Genomic DNA, 23,753 nt, shown 5'->3' with positions numbered 1-23,753 from the left:
TTCCATACTCTGATTATAAACAATGTATTCAAAATATATATGTTATTAAAGTATCCCTGAATATAAAAGATGGTTGCACCTTGAGGAAAAGTTTAAAACGAATGTGTCCCTGTTGCCATTGGCATTTTAAATTTGCCTTTGAGATTTATATTTTGTATTTATTAACATTGGAGTTATTGATTGTTTTTGTCATGCTCTGACTGCTAGCTGTACAGCGAGTTGCCGATCGAGGATAATAAAGATGTTTGACTTGACTTGAGTAAACTGTAAATCTGTTATGACTGGTATTTGCACAGAAAAATAAACCCACCGATAATTTTATCTTGTTGACTGTTTTTATCTTTTACTGATGATGAGGAGATCGTACTCCTTCTACTTTCTCTTTGTCAGAAAATCTGTCTGTGCCAGTTTTCCTTGAACATCAGAAACACGTACAGGTTATTATACCCTCACACGCAAGTGGATGGCTGCAGTCATGAAAAACTACACAGAGTTGTATACTGCACACGACGAGTCCAAAGACAGTGAATGCAGCACCATGTGTTCTTACTGACGCTGCAGCATGATTGGCTCAGAGGACGCATCCCTGCCCCTCCCCTGACTCCTCCCACCACACTACTGACTCCTTTCATATAACCGGTGGTTATGATGAGTGCAGCCAACACTGGAGCTTTGTTAAATTATGGACGCGACTGCCCCAACGCATGTGAAAAACAATGGAAAGGTGGAGGAAGATTTACAAGAAGGCAACGTGAAGGCGCATGTGGAAGGATCCGGTGAAGCATGGGGCTCCTGCCCGAAGCGCCTGCGCGGCTTCATCACACCGGAGTACCGACATGAGCTGGTTCAACTCTGCAAACTAGCGGGACCAGTGGTAAGACTGAGGAAGCATGCTCCTCCTTGTGTATTCGCTGTTATAATAAGAATCATCACAGGAATGATCATGATCATGATAATAATAATAAGAGTAACAGGGTGCCTCATAAAATAAACTATAACTGCAAAGAGAGAAAATCTTCTAAATCCACATCAATACGATAAAAGATATAATAAGAACAATACAATAAATATCAAAATGTTAACAATGCTCGTCTATGTGAGTTTTTCACCAGAACTTCAGATTCTACTGGTCTCATGTGGAGGAGGAGTATATTCCGCAGAGGGTTTCTACCTGTACTGTTGATATTAGTGGAGGGTTCATCACAGTGGGGTCCTGGAATCCCAAAGGGTCCTTGAGGATTTGCAAGGGGTCCCTTGTAAAAGGGTGATAATTTATTCCACTATATTTTCATCCACATGTTACACACTGACAGAAAGTTTGACTGTTTTGGTCCTGAATTTCATACTTGTCAAATGAGGGTCTGTGTTTTAGCTTGTGTCAGTGAAGGGGTCAGTGCAGTAGCCCAGAACAGTGGATTTTAAAAGAGCTGAGACATGCACTGATCTCTAGAGAACCTCTGGAATTTCTCCACTGGGGATGTATGTGTGAACACAAATGCCTGAGAGAGAGACTCTAGAGTTTCAGCACACTTTCTCCATCTGGCCCCCTATACTTCACAGATGTGCTGTAAGTAAAAACATGTGATCTCCCCAGCAGAATTAATACGTTAAATCCTTCCTCCGCCTGCTGCTTCACCTGAATCCAGCAGAGGATTTGCCGTTGTGGTTAATGCTTCTGAGCAGAGATTCTCCCATTGTTTTGTTCATGTATAAAAAGGATTTCTGGAGACATTTCTTCACATTTCCTGCGCAGGACTTTTGTGAATACCGCTTAAGTTGACATTTTTTGGACGTTTCTCATGTTGCATTGTCTGAACATTGTGTTTGTGTTAGTAAGTGATTAAGTGAGGATGACTTGACAAAGAAAAAGGTCATCTTCACAGGGGACTTTTCACCCATTAGAGTAGGAAGGCCCTGGTGCTCCTGATAACATGACCTCTATTCAAGAGTCCCAGAATTAATTTTACTATGTACACCTATGTTTTTTTTTTTATTTATCATTTATGTCTTCTGTGAAAAACTAGAACATAAATTTGTTTCCCGGTCAAATATGACGTTACCATGACCTTTACCTTCGCCAAGTGAAGACTGGTCAAATTTGAAGAAATCCCCAAGGTCAAAAGGCCAAAACATATGATGCATGAGGTCACATGACCTTGAACTTTGCCCCCTCAAATCTAATCAGTTAATCTGTGAGTCTAAGTAAACATTTGTGCCAAATGTACCAGTTTCATATCTGATTGCTAAATTATGTGTAATAATGTGTAGGGCAAAACACTATCTTCACTTTCTTCTTTCTATATTTTCTTGAACCATACATGCAAATAATATTGAGTTAAAAAATGTTCACTGTGACATCATATTGGATCAGTTTAATCTAAGGACCTTCTGATGCAAAATCGTAAAGCGTTTGAGACTTCACTGAACACTGTTGCCCTGGTGACAAATGTCATGCTTTACCATAAAAAAGGAAGATGTAACTCAAACGTCTGTTGTTCAATCTGTTCCAAGTGTCCAATGTTGTAGATATAGTCTGTGTTTGGAAAGTCAACTTGACTTAAGAAACTTCCTAGCTGAGTGAAATGAGAATTTCAGCGGCCGCCGTAATAAGAGCTGTGTGAACTTTTTAAAGGACAAGTAAAGTAGCTTCAACGCTTCCTCACTTTTCTCCTTTAGCATAGGTATAGTTACATGTATATGCCACTATATATTATATATATAATGTTTATTACGTTATATCTTTACAAGTCAATAGTGCCTGTCTAAATTAAACAGATACTCCCTTCTCTCTCCAAGCAGTACCCAAGGTCAGGTTATAGATAAAGGACCAACCAACACTACATTGTGTCTACGCTCATGGACTTTAATATCTAACTCAGATGCTCCAGAGTAGACAGAGAGGCACCATCTTTAACTCTTTTACATATTTCACCAGTTGCAAGACGTAAGGACACAACGTGATTTAGGAATGATTTTAGACTTAACTATTCAATAGAATGTGAACACCTACATGTAACATAGAGAGTGACAGCAATTCTAGCTATTCATGGATGTGCCATTAGAAAGTGTGACGCAAGTAGAGGAAGATTTACTGGGAAGCTGTGGGAGACGTCTTCAGACTTGGGGGGTGACAATAGCTCATGTTGCTCTGTTAGCGTTTATATATTGTTTCCCTTTTGATCTCCTTGATGCATCAAGTGATCATCAGGGATCGGTGTGCACAAGGGGGTAGGGTAGGTGTTCTCCAACATGAAGGTTGCTGGTTCAATCCTCACTCTTCCCCATCTGCATGCCGAAGTGTCCTTGGCAAGATACTGAACCCCTAAATGGCCCCTCATAAATACTGAGTGTATTAAAAATGTAAGTCACCTAGGACAAAAGTGTCAGCTAAATGACATGTAATGTAATAATCAAGTCTACATTAAAACATTCTGCATTAGAGATCAGCTGCTGCCTGAGTAATCCTTTCACCAGCTTCCAGAAAACTTCCATAACAGGAAACACTGGACCATTCTTTATGAAAGGAAAGCAAAAATGCCGTCCCACAATTATTTGCAGCAGCATCAGTTAAAGTGACACCACCTCATAGTTGCCTCTGGACACTCCCACGTAAATATGAAAATATAATATTCTCCACACATGATCCAGAACTGATGTAAGTCATCACATGATCATCTGAGGTCTTGATTCAAATCTGTTCAGTCAAAAACAAACATAGTAAACTAATATGTTCAGTTCAAAATATCATATGAGTAAGTGATGATTAAATGTTCCCTTGTAAGTGGAGTAAGATTTTTTTATCGCTATGTCTTGCATGTATGGTGTTTTCTGGTGAGGGCTCTCCAGCGCCACGTGGACACACAAAGTAATAAAAAATGTTCAACACATCTTGCCATGATAGAGATCAGGACCTGCGTCACCCAGAAATATCTGTGTCAGTCCGATATGGTCAGATAAAATAATCAATATATTACATTTATGTTGTGGGATTGATTTTGTTTACCAGAGGCTGCCAGTTACTAGCCGCTGATCAGTGGTGTATAAAGTACTTGAAAGACATATTTGAGTAAACGTACAGATATCTTACCTGAAAGTGACACCGGTAAAAGAAAATGTCACCCATCAGAAAATGACGTAGCAAATATTAAATGTACTTAAGTATCAAAAGTGTCTGGTGTTGAAATGTACTTAAGTATCAAAAGTAAAATTACAAGTACCAAAATAAAAAAATGTCAAGTTCTTTTTATGGTAGGCCCACACAGACACAAAACAACCCAACATTTTTCTCTCCAGGATTTATGTCAACTGACTGAAAAATGATAACAACAATATACATACAATGTATAATTTTACAAATTTGGAACACTAGATGCTGACCTTCAAATAGTAATGGACCAGTGCATCTGAACTTATTCTAGAGACAACAGAATAAACAAGGGCCTCTTGTGCCTACCTAAGAACACTTAGGTAGACAGGTAGACAGCTGTGGCTGAGGGGTAGAGTGGTCATCCTCCAACCTGAAGGTCGGCAGTTCGATCCCCAGTCTGACCTATCTGCATGCCGAAGTGTCCTTGGGCAAGATGCTGAACCCTGAATGGCCTCCCATAGAATAACTAAGTGCTGCGAATACATGCACTGTATGAATGTGTGTGTGAATGGGCGAATGTCAAAATGTACTTTAAAGCACTTTGAGTGGTCATCAAGACTGGAAATTGCTATATAAATACAAAGCCATTATAGACCCATATAACCACTAAACAAGTCTGTTGATTTCATTAAACATGGACCTTTCATCAGTAGTAGGAATGATACACAATGCACTTTATTTTCTCTTTTGTTAACAGCCTGTACAGTGCTAGTAAAGAGAAGAAGAGGAAAAATCACTGCAGTCTCGTTTTGCTGCCAAATTTCAGACCGAATAATAGAGTGAACTGAACCGATCTCCTGCATGAGCACCTGGGTAATTCTAAGGGGAATAGGGATGGGGAATGTGCTCAAATTAATTAAGTCCCTGCCCTTTGTTGCCCGTCATTGGATGGTTTAGTGAGGTCCTCGGATCGGCCCTGCCAGAGTCGGTTCCGGCCCTGGCCGAGCGCCGAGAAGACGATCAAACTGGACTCTCTACAGGAAGTAAAACTCGTAGCAAAGTTTCTGAAGGTGAACCTGTCAAAGCAGCCCGACCAACCTCCAGATGCTTAGGGTCTCGCCCCTCCCCAAAACTGACTGCTCTGCATAGGTGACCTACTGAGTTGGTTATTAAGAATGAGAGTCATATTATTACATATTGTATCTAAAATGCTGCATATTCTGTTAAATATGTGTGATATATTTGAAGGATTATTCTCTGGGCTTTACTTACTGTTCTTGAAAATGTCTATGACGTGTCATGTTGATGTCTTTTTTTCTATGAATGTATCTGGTATTTAAATGAATAAGCAAATGAACAAAGGCTATCATGTCTGTTTTTGTCTTCCAGGTCATTTCCCAGTTGATGGTTTTCATGATCAGTTTCGTCAGCACAGTGTTTTGTGGTCACATGGGAAAAACTGAGCTTGCAGGAGTAGCATTAGCAATTGCGGTGAGGAGACAAACATGTTCTTAAGTTCTTCCTCGTCAAAAACTGTGTTTAACCCTGGAATCCAGGATAATTGTTTACTGTTTGTGTTTTTGTCTTTTTCCCTAAATTGTGTTTTGTTGTCATTTGCAGGTGGTTAATGTCAGTGGTGTGTCCATTGGAAGTGGTTTGTCATTAACTTGTGATACCCTAATATCTCAGGTACTGTCCTCACCAGAGGTTGTTGCTATCTAACCAAGTCAAACCCAACCAGTACCGCTGGGTTCCCAGGTTATCCTGGGGTCTCCTTTAAAACAGCTTAACAATGAGCTTTTGTATCGAGTCAGCTCATACCCTTGGTTATTGGCATGATTGTGTGTTTTCCTTCAGTGCTTTAAAGTGTCTGTGTCTACCTGTATGCAGACGTATGGGAGTGGTAACTTGAAGCGAGTTGGTGTGATTCTCCAGAGGGGGATTTTGATTCTGCTGTTGGCCTGTTTCCCTTGCTGGGCCATCCTCATCAACACTGAACCTCTCCTCCTTGCTGTCAGACAAAGCCCAGAGGTCGCCAGGTCAGTCATTATTCAATCTCCTGAACAACACATGCTTTCAGCTTCTTTTTCACTGACACGGCTGGATGGGGACTCTTTTCTAGACTGACAATTTAAAATTTAGTGAATGCGACTATGGGCTGAGGATTACTTGCACTTGACTGACTTAGCCACACGAGAGCAGCAGAAACAAGCTTTAACATACAACATTGGCCTACTGCATTGTAAATTGATATGGTAAACACATTTTCCCTTATTCGTACATTGAACAGATACAGAGGAATATGAAATTGTATTTAGCGCCAGGTCTTTTTATTTGCTCCACTGATAACATAAAAGCATCGGATACAGCATCTTTAAAAAAGAAAAGCAGGTTTCATTGAGCTGATGATTCTGTGGGTGCTCGACATTTCATGATAAGTATGTGTATATGATTTCAGGGACTGAAGTATTCATTTAAGGCAAACTGTCTTGTTTGTTGGCTCAAAGTTGACATCTGCCAAAAAGCTGAATCCTAATGGTTTATAACCTCTTACTTGATGTATAATCATCAATGTTAGTCACACATGCAGTTTCACATTTAACATAATTTGTTCTGTTTTTCTTTCTACATAAAGCCTGTCACAGATGTATGTGAAGATCTTCATGCCTGCTCTACCGGTGGGTGTGGTACATTCTAGACATTGATGGATCAAATTGATTCAGACCAAAATATATTTCGTGAAAAAAAAACATTTAACTCCATCCAATGGATTTCCATGAAACTTGTGGATGTTCTTTCTTTTCTTTCAGCACAAGTTCATAAGTTGTTTTTAAAATATCTTGACAACCATTGAATTATTTAATCATGCAAGGTTAATGTAAGATAGAACAAGTTGAGACATTTTCATTGAGCATCATCATCTGATCAATATTTTAAGTTGTAAGAAACTTGGTTTGTGACAAAATATTTGCAGGATTATAACATTTGCATGAGCCTCAGCTGTACCTCAGTGCTATTGAGGCTAACATTAGCATGTTAATACATCAAAATAAATGTAGCTAGGCTAAACAATGACAGTTGTTGATTTTTATAGAGCAACTGTTTGATTAAGCACAAGACTGCCCTGTTGAAATGTATAAAGTAAGTCAGTGAGTGTACTATGTACATCGATTTGACACACAGCTCTATCCTTATTGCTCAAAAAAATTCTCATGCCCAAACGTTTCTCTTTGCCTGTGCCAGAATAACTGTTGTGATTTCATGGTTTCCTTCTGCAGGCAGCGTTTATGTACCAGCTACAAGGGAGGTATCTTCAAAATCAGGTGACACTTTCTGTCACATTCAAAAACTTTCTTGACACACTTCAGTCCATAAAATGAATTTTGAGCCAAGCTTGTGTTGTGCTTTACAGGGAATTATATGGCCTCAGGTTATAACTGGAGTGGTTGTTAATATCTTCAATGCTGTCATCAACTACATTTTCCTCTTTCTTCTGAATATGGGTGTTGCGTAAGTTTCTTTACATTTGCGAGCTCCAAAGAAAATGAGGCATTTCTGCTTATAATGACTCAATGATGGATATTTAGTAATGCTATAAGTCCATCAACACTGAATAGTACTAGTAATAGTACAGTCCAATGCAATACTACATATCTGTGAGAAACCAATGCTTTGACAGTTTTTAATTTCTCTTTACTTGTCTTTTTCTTTTTCTCTAAGTGGATCTGCAGCTGCCAATGCCATCTCTCAGTATTTGTTGGCTGTGTTTTTATACATTTACATCTGCGGGAGGGGTCTGCACAAGGCCACGTGGGGAGGTATGATCTGTTCTTTCTCTTTATATGGTTGACTCTTCGTCCTACTCTGTCTACTTATCTCATCCTCTTTCATCGTTCAAGTGCGTGGACTGTGACGACAATAGTTGTACATTATAGACATTCCTCTATCTAATGTTTGACAAGGTCATAACTGTGTAATACTTAGTAGAGAACAGGTCGCAGTGATGACTGGAGTTTCTCTCAGATCTTTATTCCAGAGTGTTTCATTATTTCTTCATTCATGTTCAGACTCTGTAATGTCAAAAGCCTGCCGCCCTCAAATCGCTGCTGCTCATATACAGACTTCCTCTGCTCCTGCTCCAACCTGTTCTTTACTCAGATTATATGTTGTTGCTGTACTTCACATGGAGTCCTTCTTCTCACACTCAGGCTGCTCCAGTGCGCTCACGAAAGTCCTGCTCTCAGATTTGTGCTCTCATATTCAGGCATTAGTGACGTAGCACTGTCACAATTCCATAACCGGCTGAAAGAACATTGACCATGCTGGCATTTCAAAATCTCAAGTAGCAATATGGTCTTCAAATATGGTCTTAAATAAATAATAAAAATAACCCCTCTTGTATAAGACAACTGATTATTTGCTCCTCAAACAGTAATCCAGTTTTTTTTTTCTAACTTGAAGTTAACATTTGCTGGACTAGTAATTTATTAAGTGAGCACTTTTAACCTTCTCTATTAAACTTTAAGCCCTAAAATACGCATGCAATATAATGACACAATGTCTGACTGTCGATCTGTGCATCTTACTTTCTATCTGAGTGTCTGTGTGTCTATCTCTTTGTGTGTGTGTGTGTGTGTGTGTCTGACTGTGTGTGTAAGTGTTTGTGACTGTCTGTGCGTTTCTGTCTGACTGTACATATGTGTATCTATCTAACTGTCAGTGTGTGTGTGCCTGTTTGACTGTTTACGTGTGTAGGTGTGTGTCTGTCTGACTGTATGTCTGTGTATTTATCCGACTGCGTCTTCCTGTGTGTCTGACTCTGTGTTTGTGTGTGTGTGTCTGTGTGTCTGTTTGTCTGACTGTCAGGTGTGTGAAACAGGCACTGCACTAGTGCAAATAATTTCAGCATTTGGCTGTGCTGCCTCTAACATGAAATAAAAAAATGAGATGAAATAAAAAGATTATTACCATATTTAACCTGTGGACCTGTGACTCACAGGTTGGTCACTGGACTGTTTGCAGGAGTGGGGACCCTTCATGAAGTTGGCCATTCCCAGTATGCTCATGCTGTGTCTGGAGTGGTGGATGTTTGAGCTGGGAGGATTCCTGGCCGGATTGATTAGTGATACTGAGCTGGGAGCTCAGTCGATAGCATATGAGCTAGCTGTTTTAGCTTACATGGTAATTATTGATGCTGATTCTCTGCTCCAAGTAGAAGATGAATACACTTTGGACTTTTACTTCTCTGTTTTTCCTCAGTTCCCATTGGGATTCTCTGCGGCTGCCAGTGTTCGAGTGGGGAACGCGCTTGGAGCAGGAAACATAGAACAGGCCAAGTTATCATCCAAACTCCCCATCATCTGTGCATGTAAGAACCAAAGCATTCCAAACCAGACCAAAGTAAAACAGAACAAACCATTCCAGGCCAAACCAACAAAACCATTGTAAACATAACCATACCAAACCCTTTCAAATCAAGCCAAACCATTCCATACCAAACCAAACCAAACCCTTTCAAATCAAGCCAAACCAAACCAAACCAAAACTAAACACAACACAACACAACACAACACAACACAACACAACACAACACAACACAACACAACACAACACAACACAACACAACACAACACAACACAACACAACACAACACAACACAACACAACACAACACAACACAACACAACACAAACCATACCAAACTAAACCATTCCAAACCATACCAAGCCAAGCCAACCAAACAAATTAACCTATTTGGTGGTTGGGTTGCTCGCATGAAGAGATCTTAACACAATTCACATTACACATCAAGATGTATTGTACTAGAAAACTAGAAGATGGTTTCAGGACTCTAGGAATCATGAAATCTGTAAGGTATGATGCTGACACACCATCACAGGCTTTGTTCATAATGAGGAGGATTTTAAATCTGTTCTAGATTGTACAGGGAACCAAAACACCTGCCTTGGATCATTTTAATATCTATACTGATTTACATATAGTAATCATTCTTGAGGAAAATGTTAAACAATATACAGTATTTTACTTTTTGGTGTCTTTCTCTTGTTACAGTCTTCATTGCATGTGTTATTGGAGGTAGTCTCAGCATCGCCAGAAATCTTGTTGGATACATTTTCACCTCAGAACAGTGAGTAACATCTTTTAAACAACTCTTTACTTCCATGAACAAACAGAACAGCTCAGTTATCTAGTCTGTCTTATCTGCCTGTCTCACCTTGCTGTTCAGACTGTCATACATTAACTAATGTCGTCATGAGCATGACTTAGAGACGTTGTAGTCACTATTTGTGATGCCAAAGACAACACTGCTTAGAAATCATATGTTGCCCAGTAAGTTCCAGTACAGTTAACCCTAACTAACCTGATTATAAACATGATGCAAATGATTACGTAAGCACACTTTCAAGCTGCATTGGACCACATCTAATCTCTATTTGCATGTTTTTTCAGAGACATTTTACAGAGGGTTGCTGACGTCATGATTATATTTTGTTTCATGCATATTTTTGATGCCACTGCGGTGAGAAACAGTTTCAAACTACAATTTCATGCCTTTCAGATCTGATGCAGACAAACATAATGTTTTTGACCAGATCTGTTGGATTTTCACAGGGTGTGGCTGGAGGAGTTCTTAGAGGAGTAGGTAAACCATTGGTTGGTGCTCTGTGTAACCTGGTGGGATACTACTTCATTGGCTTCCCCATTGGTGTGTCCCTTATGTTTGCAGCAAAAATGGGGATTGTAGGTGAGTAAAGACCAATAATGACCAGCTATAATAACTTAACCTTGCCTCCTGTTTGTCAAGAAACATTAAGGAAAGCCATTGAAACATCTTTCATTTCTGTAATAGGACTATGGACTGGAACTACCATTTGTGTGGTGATCCAATCAAGTTTCTTTATCATGTTTTTGTATAAACTTGATTGGAAGAGGGCTGCTGAAGAGGTGTGTACCTACATCCCTTTACCAATCAGGATTAAATTGGCAATAGGCTTAATTTTTACTTGAAACATGCCTTTAACTGTTTTTAATACTATTTCTATGATCAGGCGCTTGTGAGAGCAGGAGTCCAGATTAAAGAAGAAAACAACATTGTGCCGATAGAAAACAAAGGTAAATAACATCCCGTTCACACATGAACAACGCAGTTCGAGATTCTCTGCTCGGATACGTTCAGAACATACAGAAATCTTTGGATTACTGAGATGAGGGCTGGTGCAGCAAACAGAGACAAAAGGTAACACATTAATTCCACTGCGGAGATCACATGTTTTTGTTTACATGAAATGGTAACTAGTGTAAGCTCTCATCACCTGAGACTCTTTGTCGGTGTTGTCTATGTGTGCTACCGCTTTTTCATTATGAGATATTTGTATTCTTTTTGCATCTGTTGCCTGTGAGAATCATCATCAATGTGCCCACTGGCTGGTGGTGAATCCTGCAGAGTATCTCCTGCTGTGTTCTCACATGGGCTCCCTTGTCTTGAGAAAGTCTGTAGAAAGTCTGGAGGCTCTCACTCAGACTGGGGGATCTCACATACAGTCCCATCTGAAACATATATTGTCTTTGTAGCGTAAGTGTTAATACTTTATTTGTTTCTTCTCAAATCTACAGACCCGAATCCCAACCAGGTCCAGGTGGTCAGCACCATTGAGTCAAGTTGTGAGAGCACTGAAGAGGGCAACCCATACGAGGAGGTGCACGATCCAAACCAGAGCAGATACACAACTACGACAGTGGGAAATGTTCTCTCAGTAACACAACTGGTTTTACGGCGGGGACTGGCACTGATAGTTATGGTTGTCATCCTCATCGTTGGAATCATCGCCAGTTACTTCCTCAATAAGCTGCTAAAATGAATCCTTGGATGATGCAAGGGTGGCAATCAGAATAATGGCTGCCAGGTTTGTTAGCGTAAAGTTCAGTAAAACACTTATTTTAACACTGAATGACATTATAGTATGAAATGGTGTCATGTGGACACTGGCATAAAGCCCAGAGTTGCAATGACAGTTCTTCTGGAAGTTTCTGGGAAGAGCTGTGATGGGCGCAAAAGTGTCTTCAGTTGAGAATTGTGGAGGCCATTTTTCTCTTTGTAACCTTGAAGGTAGCGTAATTTGTTTAGCCTTTTCAGATCTGTGCCTCAGCACATTCCTGCATCTGAGCTCTGTAGACAGCTCCTTCGACCTCATAGTCTCTGTAATGCGTTCCTTTCTAGATCATATCCAATCTAAACTCATGACAGGTGGACTCCATTCCAGATTCCAACATCTTCTATTTCAAGATGAATGGGATGGAGCTGAATTAAGACTAAATGGTATATTGAATTTAGACAAACGAGGCGTATAGGCTGCACCAAAACAAAATGTAAAAAAAATTGTTTGAATGCTTTAACAATGTATAAGATTTAGTATCACTGAACAAATAGTCGATTGTTCAAAAGTAACTTTGTACCCTTTTTGTCACCAAATGGTTGCTGAAATAAAACGATATCAATCTTAATCTGGTGCCTTTTTATTTTTTTTTTAGGGATAATATTCAACTTTTGGTGACCTTTGTTTTAATCAGTTGATATGGATATGGGGATATAACATTTGGATGATATTAGTGTCCTCAAATTTAGAATCTGAACCTGAATCCCTTTCTTGTGTTTAGTATGGACATTATTTGCATTTCAGGTTTTGTTAATATATTCATTTTTATAAATACATCTACATTTTATTGCCAAATAACATAGACTGAAATAAATAGTTAATTTAGTATTGCCAAAGATGCTATGTTAGCATTACACTGAAAGCATTTTCTGTAATGAGTTATTTTCTCATCAATATAAATAAATAAATAAACAGTTAAGTGATTGATGTTAATGTGTTGTATGTATATTTGTAAAACATTGACACACTTCTCTATTACACGCGGATTTCATATTGAGTCCTCGACTAAAAACGACATTTTAAGAAAGTCACCTTGGTTGTGCATTGACGGATGCTGCTTAAATTGTTATGCTTTTGAAGTTATGATTATTCTCTCCTCTGTAATATTATAACTCCACCAACAGGTGGTGCTATGAGAACAGCACCCACTACAACCAGTGGAAATGGGCAGTTGTGTTTGCGCTGTGATGCATTTGTTAGACTTTGAGCCTGATTTTAGGATTATTGAGAATAAGTGACCCTCAGGTTTAACCTGGTTTAACAAGTTTTGTTTACTCCTCATATTGTGATGTGTTGTGAGGCCATTCCACTTCCAAGCTAGATAGTGTTTTTGTCCTTGAAGGACCCCTCAACGGACACAAACTAGACAACCGACCCCTGTTTAACAAGCTATTTGACCTCTGTCAACAGGGACGTGCAGAGACTTTTTCCAGGGCAGAAAAAAAAAAAATGTTTTAAAACAAGAAGTTGAATGTAGTAGATCATCTGAATTGCTTAACAATTTATTTTATTAACCTCACAATCAGTTTTCTCCACACTGATGGGACATTCATTCAGTCTAGATTTGTGTGCTGCACCTAAGGCTTAAAAGGACAAAAAAATATATAGAAGAAGTGAATGTCCTGTGCCTTGCTTAACTTTAACATATGCAGGTTAAGTTGAACAACATCAACAATATGTCATCCATTGTGAACTATAGATAACTTAACCCTGCAGTATCAGTATGTGTTTGCCATCCAGTTGACCTACCTGTCAGTGTGCTCCACAGTGGCAGACCACCATGGCTCTGAACATTCCTGGTGTGGTTGCGGTGCTGTTCTTCTACATCATTATTCTGGGCACAGGGATGTGGGCCGCCCGAAAGGCCAGGGTGGCAGAGAGGAATTGCAATGGAGACAGGACAGAAGTGGTGCTTCTTGGGGGCAGGAATATCGGTTTGCTGGTTGGGATTTTCACCATGACTGGTAAGTTGATCAGTGGGACAGAGAAGATAATCTTAGCCAAGCTGATAGCAGGTAAAGCATAAATTGTTGAATCTTGCTGAATATTTTGTGTGAGATTATTTTTCGTTTGAAAAATGTTGTCTGGTTTTAATTAATTATTTAATTATTGTTTATTTAACCTTGACATACCCAGGTTGTTCAGGTCTTGTCATCGTCTTGTCATCCTTAAAAAATGAAAAACGGTAGAAACAAAAGCAAATTAATACATTGTTAAATATGTCAGCAAGCACATTTGTGATCTTGGCTTGTAAAGCTGCTGATTTAACCAGATAATTTAAATCCAAAATGTGGCAGCTTGACTGTCAAAGGTCAATATCTAACCTCAGCAATATTTACCCAACTTTGTGTACGTGTGTGTGTGCGTGCGTGTGTGTGTCTATGTGTGTGTGTGTGTTTGTTGCATTTTGCTTTTTTGGCAGCTACATGGGTTGGAGGTGGATTCATCCTGGGGATTGCTGAGGCAGTGTACAGTCCTAAAATGGGCTTGATATGGGCTCTAATGCCGATACAATACTCTGTGTCTTTCATACTAGGTAAGACATACACCATGAAGACAGCAGGCTGCAGTGATCTAGATACCAGACACAAACAGCATGTTTTCACCATGCTGTTTACAGACCATTTACTCATTACATCGACCAGGATCTTATGTTTTCACCTGCATTTATTAGTCAGCAGGACTGAGCAAACCCAACTGCACTGATTTCCATGAAATTCTTTTGCTTTTTGCATTGTTTTTTCAGAGAATCAATTAAATCTATGGCAGTAGCATGGCTGCACATGCTAGCACAGAACAGCCACTCTCATACGCATATCAGATTCCGTTTGACCTGTATTCTGACAAAAAAGAGAAAGATTACTTCTCGTGTGAGAGAAAGAACTGCATTGAATACTACTTGTGGGTTTGAGGACTACTGCCGCTGAAACTGTGGGTTCTGAGTGTCACTGTGGTTGGTATAAACCTAATGGACCATAGCAAGCGAGCACCCCACAAATAAAAGACACTAGCGCCGCGCACAACTACACAATTCCGCAACAGAGAAAAACACCAGGTTGAGAGCATTTATTTGATTCATTATGGTACTGTAGCAGGACAAATTAGAATTTGGCAGGCCACCACAGTCTAGAAAGTTAATGAGAAACACTGATTCTACAGGATCAGACATTTAGATTTTTAGATGTTGTTAGTCTTTGTCTTTTAAATAGTTCTAAACCATTTTTTATTAAACAACTACATTAACAATGTAGTTGTTACAAAACAACACTTGGCATTGTCAGTTAAGAATTTATTTTGGTGTGCTTGACTGTTTCAAAAACTTTCAGTGCACATTGAATCAAAAGAATTCAACAAAACTTTACGAAACTATGCAATGTAAAATGTATACAGGTATCTCCTTAAAAATAATAGTTCATATCTTATCCACTTCAAAGGTGGTCTTTTCTTTGCCAAGCCAATGAGGGACAAGAAGTATGTCACCATGATGGACCCTTTCCAGATAAAGTATGGCAGACTACTGAGTGGGGCTCTAGTACTGCCTGCTCTGCTGGTGGATGTGCTGTGGGTGTCTTGCACTCTGCTCGGTTTAGGTAATCATACAGTATACATACAATACGCACAATTCCATTTTGTCGATGAAGGTAAAGCATTGATATTTGTATATCTGTGTTTGTGTGTTTTTGTTTTTTTTATCAGGAGCAACTATGAGTGTGATACTAGACCTGCCCTATGTTTACACTGTTTGGATCTCATCGTCTGTGGCCATCATCTATACTTTGTTAGGAGGCCTCTATTCAGTGGCCTACACTGACATCATCCAGCTCTCTCTGGTTTTTGTCGGTTTGGTGAGTTACAATTCAGCACATGTTTATTTTTAACTTACACATTTTCTACAGCTATGCAAGGTTTAACACCTTGTTTAAAGCTCGATGTATATGTTAGATGTATATATTAGCAGTGCCATCAAAAATCCATAAGAAGTTTTCTATTTGTTTTGAGTAAGTATGTGTTAAAAAAACGTTTCAAAGCAACAGTCAGTCAGTGTTTTTTCTCACAAAGTTAGGGTTACAGTTTACTCACCAACCGTTATTTAACCCTGACCCTTTAACTCTTTCAAATAACCTTCTTTCTTTTAAGGAGGATATTTTGGTCATGATTATAATAAATATTTAATAATTATATGAATTATATGGAGAAAAGGAAGAAATTGAAAAATGGTTCAGGAGTTAGTCCCAACCACTCACATTTGTTATTTGATTTTGATCCCAGTAATGGCCTAATTATTCCTTGCAATTTAGTAAAACCATAAGCTTTTATTTTATTTTAGCTCTTATAATTGTCTATTTGGACCTTTTAATTTGAGTAGTGAGCAAAAATATCCACCCAGTCTCAAGTTTGAATTGAACAAGTCTTTATTTACTAAAAGAAATGGAGGTCTAAAGCAGAATTGACTCGCAGGATAAAATACACAGTCTGATACGGAAGCAGCCAAATTATTTTGATATAGATTTGTTGATGTAAGAGGCCAAGTTTGATACACACATCACAAACAACAAGAACAATTACCTGTATCCTGGAAAGTCTCCATAAGAAATATACAACATAAATGTTAAGACCCTGAGTTGATTCCAACTTACAACCTTTTTGTTGTGTGTTTGTGGCTCCAGAATTTTTAACCTATTTTCTGTCTCTGTCAGCGAAAAGGATAATTCAGATGTGAGTATCTATTTGCAGTGGCTGTGCATCCCCTTCCTCCTGGTCAACCCCACATCAGCAAACATTTTCCAGACTGCTATCAACAACACATTTCAAGAACCCTGGGTTGGCTCTCTGGAACACAACAAAGTCTGGAAGTGGATTGATGACTTCCTATTGCTGGTAAATATTGAATCATCAATAGCATACATTGACTTAAAGGACCTCACCCTTCTTTTGCAAGTAAATTTAGGCGTGATATCACGCCTGCATTGGTGTGATATCACAGAAGGTTCAGTTTAAAATGAAAAGCATCAGAGGGGCAACAGATAGCATTCACACACACATTGTATATACAACACTGGGGCACAATATTAAAATATTTGTCTCACTACAGATTCAAAATGAACCAAGAATATTTTTTACAGGACATCAACAACCACTAGCTTTGTATTTTGTGTTGTTGCTTCTTTGTAGAGCTGTGTGCAGCGCTCTTTGACCCACTGTGGTGTCTCGCTCTCTCTCAAAGAGAAATAAATTGACCGTCAGTCAGACTGACCATCTGCGGCTAATGCTGGCTGTTAAAAACATTGATTAAGTTTTAAGCGTCCTCAGAGGGCAGGCAGAAAATTGTTAGATACTAATTTCACTGTGTGCATTCTTGTGAAAAACACACACGCACACACAAACATATATACACACACATTCTTGTACTTCTATCTTAGTGAGGACACACGTCGACGTTATGCATTTGGCAGACCATTACCCTAACTATAACCACCAGAACTAAATGTCTTTCCCTAAAAACCAGGTCTTAACCCTCATCCTCTCAGTTGGTGAGGACTGGCAAAAATGTCCTCACTCTGTATGGTCTATGTTTAAAATGGTACATTCACACACACAGGAGTGGAAAAACTATACCCCGCTTCCAGTTATGGAGATGTACAGGTGATCAATAATAGTGCAATTGCTTTCTGAGGAATTGTGGCACAGGCCGACAGATTTCAGATTTCTTTTGTGGGATTTAAGCGTAACATTTAACAAAATTCTGACATCTCAGAGCAAAATCTGTGCAGATTCTGTTTCATTCGCCAAAATCAGAAGAAATGCCTACTACTACTTATAAAATACAATTGAAATAAGATAGCCATGGATCTTTGGAAAGGGAGAAAATCTCCCTGTTACCGGATTTATTGCATGGATTTAAATATACTTGTTGTCATATGCAGGCCATGCCAGCTGTGAGGAGATGCAAGTCCCCTGGCTGAATTTGAACCAGAGGTGATGGCCAGGACTCAAAAATGTATTCAATCAGCGAAGCAAACAAAGCAAGCAGCAAGTAGAAAGAGGATAAAACAGTACAAGGAATAATCAGCCTTTCACATTCTTTAACATGGATTTATAAAAAATAAAAATAAATAACAGGCAGAGGTCATATAGTAGCAAATAACTAAGAAGTAAATCATGGCAAGGAGAACTAAGACTGTCAAGCTAACAGACTGTGAATATATCGACAAGTATAAAAACTTAAGGCCCAAGTGTATAACTAAGAGCAGGTGATGAGTCAAATAGTCTGGAAACTGAGCAATTGCACAAAGCAAATCAAATTTAATATATTAAGGTAATTTTATACAAGATAAAACTATATGTGACTTTATTTGAGTCATTATACCTGAAATGCTGCAGTTAATGGTTTGCGTCTCAACCCATGGGCCAGAGTGCCCCTCTGAATAAGAAGAAGACATTTGAAAGGGAATTTACTATTTAAATCACCCTGGTCGACTGGGCCTATTGTCCGACCTCTGCAGTTATAACTGTAGCTGTAATTGCTCATCAGAGTTGGAGCCAAGGCATAGACAAACACAGACAGTCTTGTTTACTGCAACCAGTGCCGAGTTGGCAGTCTTACAGCTGTCAAAGTGGGAGTAGTCTAAACAAGCAAACCGGACCAAAGAGCACAAGCAGGTGGTCGATAGTTAGAGAGCAGGTGGGTGGTCTTCAAGGCAGATTTATGAGCAGAGACACAAGATCGAACAGGATTAAGACTGAACATTTTAGCTGGCTAAAGTTAGTGTTGAAAGAAGTATTCCCAAAGCAGACATATCATTATCATAGTATTTATATGCTCTCTGTGGTCTAAACCTCTCATATATAAGCATAAAATATACTAAAAGTACCAAAAGTAAAGTACCTGTGTTAAAGGAGCTGAGTCTGACACTGCAGCTATTGAGGTGGCTAACCCTGGAGTTACCTGGTCCTTGGTTAGCAGTATAAAAGTCAATTTAAATCTCTCTCTCTAACTAAGCACATGTGTATAAAGTCTGTTTCATCGATCCAAAAACTCATAGTGCAGCACAACAAATAATTCAGTGCCAAAGAGGTTAAAAAAACATTTGCCCTTCAGGGTCAAGCACCTGATAAGCAATCACTTCCTCCCACATTTAAACCTGAGCCAGTGACAGTGGCCCAGTGACACCCGAAGGACAAACGGTGGATCAAAATTAAATTGTGTTAGTATTGAACACGTTGGCTCTTACTACTGGATATCAGCCGAGGGGACGATTGTGCCTGATGGTGCAAATACTACACATACCATGCAAGGTATTGGAAGCACTCTGCCACCATCTAGTGGTCGGAGTGGAAAATACGTACTAGTCCCTTGGGACTATCCAGCAAAGTTATTTTGAGATATTAAGCTGTATTTGAAATAATTTGATGATGGAACAGCACTGATTGTACAGAAACATATTTTGTTATTCAATTCCAAGCAAAAGCAGCATCAATCTACATTACGTTTTTGCTTCATTATGCCTAATGTCGCTAATTTGCCTCATACCTTAATTATATATCTACTGTATATGCTATACTTAAATTCAAAATCTCCAATTAATTTAGCATCTGTATGACAGCCAAAAACACAAATAATAATTTGTTTATATAATTGGAAATTAATTCAGGCATTAAGGGGTTAAAGCTTTTTTTAAAACTATTTGTAGGAGCAAGATTTAGTTATTTGGGTTTCTTGAGGAAAATTGTACTTTTCTTGTTTCTTGTTGTTCTTGTTGGTTGTACCCTCAGGGCTGAATGCAGTTATTGCCTGTCGCTTTGGATAATAGTATCAGCTTCATAACATTTTTATTTAATTTTAATTTTTTTAAAGATTATAGCGCAGATTGATTTGACTTTTAATCATTTCAATGTTTTTTAAAGTTTTTTGTGTTCTGTAATTTTGAAGTTTGGACTTTTTGAAACCAATCAATTAATGATGAAAATAATCAGCATTTTCATCCATAATGAAAATTATCATTAGTTACTGTTATATACAGTATTCTATATATTTTTTTTTACAATATATCCTGGACTTTTAGATTAGCCCCTGCTCAATGACAGTAAACTCCTGCAAGTGTTATAATCAAAATAAGATGATATATTGTTTAATATCAATACTATGTTACTATTTATCTGCTATATCATTATCAGATTGTAAAGCGTAACAATAGAAACTGATTTGTCATCACCTGACGTACGAGTGGAGGAGATAACAGGCAACACTGATTATTACTGTACAATCAAAAGGTAATGTTAGCTTAGCATTAGTTGGCTAACATGTTGATATGAGCCTGTATTTACTGTTCTTTGCAAATAGTATACATCAGAGTAGTGGTAGAAATCTTTACAGTCTTGTTTCTTCTTCAACGTGACTGATCAATCTCCTCAGTCTTTCTTTTCATTTCATCTTTCCACATCCTCATCATAGAGCGGGGATAGAGCGGGTGTTCTGCAACAAGAAGGTTGCCGGTTCAAATCCCACTCTTTCCCATCTGCATGCCTAAGTGTCCTTGGCAAGAGATGACATGTAATGTAATGTATTGTAGCTTCCTCCTCTCCCTCTGCTTCTAGGGTTTTGGCAGCGTTTCATTTCAGTGCTTCCACCAGAGGATGCTGTCTTCCTCCTCATCACGTACGGCCCAGTTTACCTGCAACGCTGCTGCCCTCATCATCGCCATACTGGGAATCCCCCCTGTCTTGATTGGGTCTGTCGCTGCCTCCACAGGTTGGAGTTGTTACACATTTGTTCAATCATCCTTCTCTTTTTCTCCTATATCCCCTATTCCCCTATGTATCTGAAGCAGCCCATAGAGGCTTTCTTCTTCTTCTTGTCACAGCCCAGCTCACGACTGTGACAAGGAGGGAGACGACACCGGTGAACTGTTACCAGGATATTTATTTAACAGAATTAATTATAAGCAATGACCAAAGTCTCCAAAAACAAAACAGAGAATGGTGCTGGCGTCCGGGAGAGCAAACCTCGTCCCATAGGTAGCCCAAAAGAGAGAGAGCACCTGGCTGAGAAGTGCTCTGATTGTTGCTGACGTCAAATCCCCCTACAGTTCTGCGGAAGGAAGAACAGGGACACCTTGTGTCCAGGTGAGGGTGGAAGGGTCGTTGTCTTATTCTTCTTCTTCTTCTTCTTTTTGGGGTGGCTGTGGATGAGGGGTAGAGTGGTCGCTCTCCAACCTGAAGGTCGGCGGTTCGATCCCCAGTCTGACCCACCTGAATGCCAAAGTGTCCTTGGGCAAGATGCTGAACTCTGAATGGCCCCCATAGAATAACAAAGTGCTGCGATTAGAAGCACTGTATGAATGTGTGTGTGAATGGGTGAATGTAAAGCTGTACTGTAAAGCTCTTTGAGTGGTCATCAAGACTAGACAAGCGCTATATAAATACAAAACCATTTCTTCTTCTTCTTCCTCTTCTCTTCCATTGTATATAACAGTTGTTACAAAATTCAGGTACTGAAAACTTTGTCAAGGATTTTCTCATTTCACATTTGCTCTGTCTGTGGGGTAAGGGGAGGCAGGCCTTTTTTGTTCAAGTTTGAAGACTTTTAAACCGCACTGTAATAGTTTCAAAATAATTAAAAATAATTTTTAAATTCTAATGCATGTCTTGATCTGCAGTTACTTTGGCCAAGGAGATTATGTTTTAACCGATGTATGTTTGCTTGTTAGTAAGATGACAAAAAAACAACTGAACAGATTTCCATGGATCTTGATGAAAGGATGCTGTAAGGGTCAGACAGGAAACCCAGATTAAATGTTGATGCAGAGCTGGACCAAGAAGCTTTTGATTATCTTTTTTTATGTTGTTTTATGTTGTCCTTTAGTGGTCTGTGTTTTTGATGATTGATTGGTGGTAGCAGCCTGTGACTTTTAAGATACGAAGCGCACAATTCTCAAGTTACTTGAACTATCAACATTTTAACAGTGGGTGAAACAGTGTTGAAGCGACTGCTCAAGGGGATGAACCAAGTTTTGTTATTCCTCCTCTAATGTGGTTTCACTTTCAGTCCTCTCATTAACCACTATTAGCAGCTGTTTCACTGATTAACTTGCTGTGCTCTACCCTGTTGGCAGAGAGAGAGAGAGATGTTTTACAACAGAGGTTTAACCTCACAAGTTAAAATATAATATAATCAAAATTATAACTGATTGAAATACAATGATGCCAAGTTTCTGCTGGATGGATGTAAAAATAATTCTTACATTTGCCATAACAACTTAATCTTGGTCCCAGTATATAATTGTTGTTTTTACAGCTTCTTCCATTGCCCCTAGTGGGCCAAAACATATATTACGTATACAACTACAGCAGTAATCCTATAATCCTGTTGTGATAACATAAAATTATTATAATTACTTTATTGGCTAAGTAATTTCTGTTAGAGTGCTGTACTGAAATAATAATCTGCTGAGGAAATCTTTACAAAATGTTGACGGTTGATTCTCTTGTCCAGACTGGAACCTGACAGAGTATGGCTCTCCATCTCCATATGCTCGTGGTCAGCACACATTTATCCTTCCCCTGACTCTTCAATTTCTCACTCCATCCTACATCTCCATCATTGGAATTGGAGCTGTGGCTGCTGCTGTCATGTCATCAACAGACTCAGCCCTGTTATCCGCAACTTCGGTTTTCGCAACAAACATCTACAAGAACATCCTGCGCCAACAGGTGAGGAGTAAAGATGTTGATGGTGGCAGCTCTGTGGCACAATGTTTCTCTAAAGATGTGAGCTCGGGCTGTCCTTGACCTTGTCGTTCATTGAACACTAAAAGACTGATCACATAAAAGCATTTTTGAAATCACATGTGATTGAATGAATAATAGTGTCTCCTCTTGTCTCCAGGCTTCAGACTGTGAAATGCAATGGGTGATTCGTATCACAGTGGTTGTTGTGGGTGTGGTTGGGACAGCTTTAACATTCTTCACCAACAGCACCCTGGTCCTCTGGATTCTTGGAGCAGACATTTCCTACACCCTTATATTCCCCCATCTGGTCTGCGTGCTCTTCTTTGAAGTCACAAATGCTTATGGTGCTGCAGTGGGTTATGTTACAGGGCTGATTGTAAGGATTCTGGTGGGAGAGAACACTTTAGGTCTCCCTGTTGTTCTTCATCTTCCTGGTTGCACTCTGGAAGATGGCATCTATGTCCAAATGTTACCTGTCAGAACATTCTCCATGCTGTGCACCCTGTTAACTATCTTGGTCTTTTCTGTGCTTTCTTTGTTCATGTTCAACCACAGCCTGTTGCCTGAAAGTTGGGACATTTTTAAGGTAAAATGCAACAATCCTGTATCATCAGTGCACGCTGTCACTCCGAATCTCCAAGAAGAAGCTGGAAGTGATGATGAGTGTGACAACGAAATGAATGGAGTTGTCTTACAACCAATTTTGCTGAATGGGAGATAACCCCCCCCCCCCCCCCCCTTTCTTAAGTTGCTGGCCAGCATTCTATTTCTTAATAACTAGTTAGTTGCTTAGTTTGTTCCTAAGGTCCTAAACATTTTACATTCTTAAGTTCCTGTTCTTTCTCTGGATGTTGTTCCATTTTACATATGTTTGTAATGGTTTATTAATTCATAAAAAAATTGTTCTCTCAAAAATGTCTACCAGCATTCCATGCAATTAACATGTAGACATTTTGTGAATAAACACATTTTGTCCCAATTACC

At 39.1% G+C, this 23,753-nt stretch overlaps 2 protein-coding genes and 1 long non-coding RNA gene across 3 annotated transcripts; 2 read left to right on the top strand and 1 right to left on the bottom strand.

Annotated features, from left to right (window-relative positions):
• The first annotated feature begins 652 nt into the window (after window positions 1-652).
• Window positions 653-12,609, top strand: LOC133953439 (multidrug and toxin extrusion protein 1-like). The gene is made up of 16 exons (XM_062387365.1): window positions 653-874; window positions 5,477-5,578; window positions 5,708-5,776; window positions 5,978-6,126; window positions 6,723-6,765; window positions 7,366-7,410; window positions 7,500-7,597; window positions 7,808-7,905; window positions 9,087-9,268; window positions 9,347-9,455; window positions 10,159-10,234; window positions 10,558-10,627; window positions 10,720-10,852; window positions 10,958-11,052; window positions 11,157-11,220; window positions 11,722-12,609. Exons 1-16 carry the CDS (start codon window positions 683-685, stop codon window positions 11,964-11,966), a joined length of 1,770 nt encoding a protein of 589 aa, XP_062243349.1. The 5' UTR covers window positions 653-682; the 3' UTR covers window positions 11,967-12,609.
• LOC133953443 (uncharacterized) lies at window positions 5,991-14,360 on the bottom strand. Its single transcript, XR_009920691.1, has 3 exons — window positions 14,174-14,360; window positions 13,791-14,002; window positions 5,991-6,098 (listed from the first exon to the last, which is right to left on the bottom strand). It is a non-coding gene; the product is annotated as an uncharacterized LOC133953443 (long non-coding RNA).
• On the top strand, window positions 13,661-23,751 carry LOC133953440 (high affinity choline transporter 1-like). Its single transcript, XM_062387366.1, has 8 exons — window positions 13,661-14,005; window positions 14,464-14,577; window positions 15,476-15,631; window positions 15,738-15,886; window positions 16,776-16,919; window positions 20,637-20,790; window positions 22,534-22,751; window positions 22,927-23,751. Exons 1-8 carry the CDS (start codon window positions 13,822-13,824, stop codon window positions 23,488-23,490), a joined length of 1,683 nt encoding a protein of 560 aa, XP_062243350.1. The 5' UTR covers window positions 13,661-13,821; the 3' UTR covers window positions 23,491-23,751.
• Window positions 23,752-23,753: the final 2 nt, after the last annotated feature.

The sequence above is a fragment of the Platichthys flesus genome, chromosome 5 (assembly GCF_949316205.1).
Source record: "Platichthys flesus chromosome 5, fPlaFle2.1, whole genome shotgun sequence".
Taxonomy (NCBI): Eukaryota; Metazoa; Chordata; class Actinopteri; order Pleuronectiformes; family Pleuronectidae; genus Platichthys; species Platichthys flesus.
The sequence above is the reverse complement of the archived record's forward strand: the minus strand, read 5'-3'. Positions and strand labels throughout refer to the sequence as shown.

Excerpts from the sequence above, each read along its gene's own strand:
- LOC133953439 (XM_062387365.1), top strand. The coding sequence starts at position 683 with ATGGACGCGACTGCCCCAACGCATGTGAAAAACAATGGAAAGGTGGAG. Across the intron at positions 7,411-7,499 it reads GGAGGTATCTTCAAAATCAG|GGAATTATATGGCCTCAGGT; the intron begins GTGACACTTTCT and ends TGTGCTTTACAG. Across the intron at positions 7,906-9,086 it reads GCACAAGGCCACGTGGGGAG|GTTGGTCACTGGACTGTTTG; the intron begins GTATGATCTGTT and ends TGTGACTCACAG.
- LOC133953440 (XM_062387366.1), top strand. The coding sequence starts at position 13,822 with ATGGCTCTGAACATTCCTGGTGTGGTTGCGGTGCTGTTCTTCTACATC. Across the intron at positions 14,578-15,475 it reads CTCTGTGTCTTTCATACTAG|GTGGTCTTTTCTTTGCCAAG; the intron begins GTAAGACATACA and ends TCCACTTCAAAG. Across the intron at positions 15,632-15,737 it reads TTGCACTCTGCTCGGTTTAG|GAGCAACTATGAGTGTGATA; the intron begins GTAATCATACAG and ends TTTTTTTATCAG.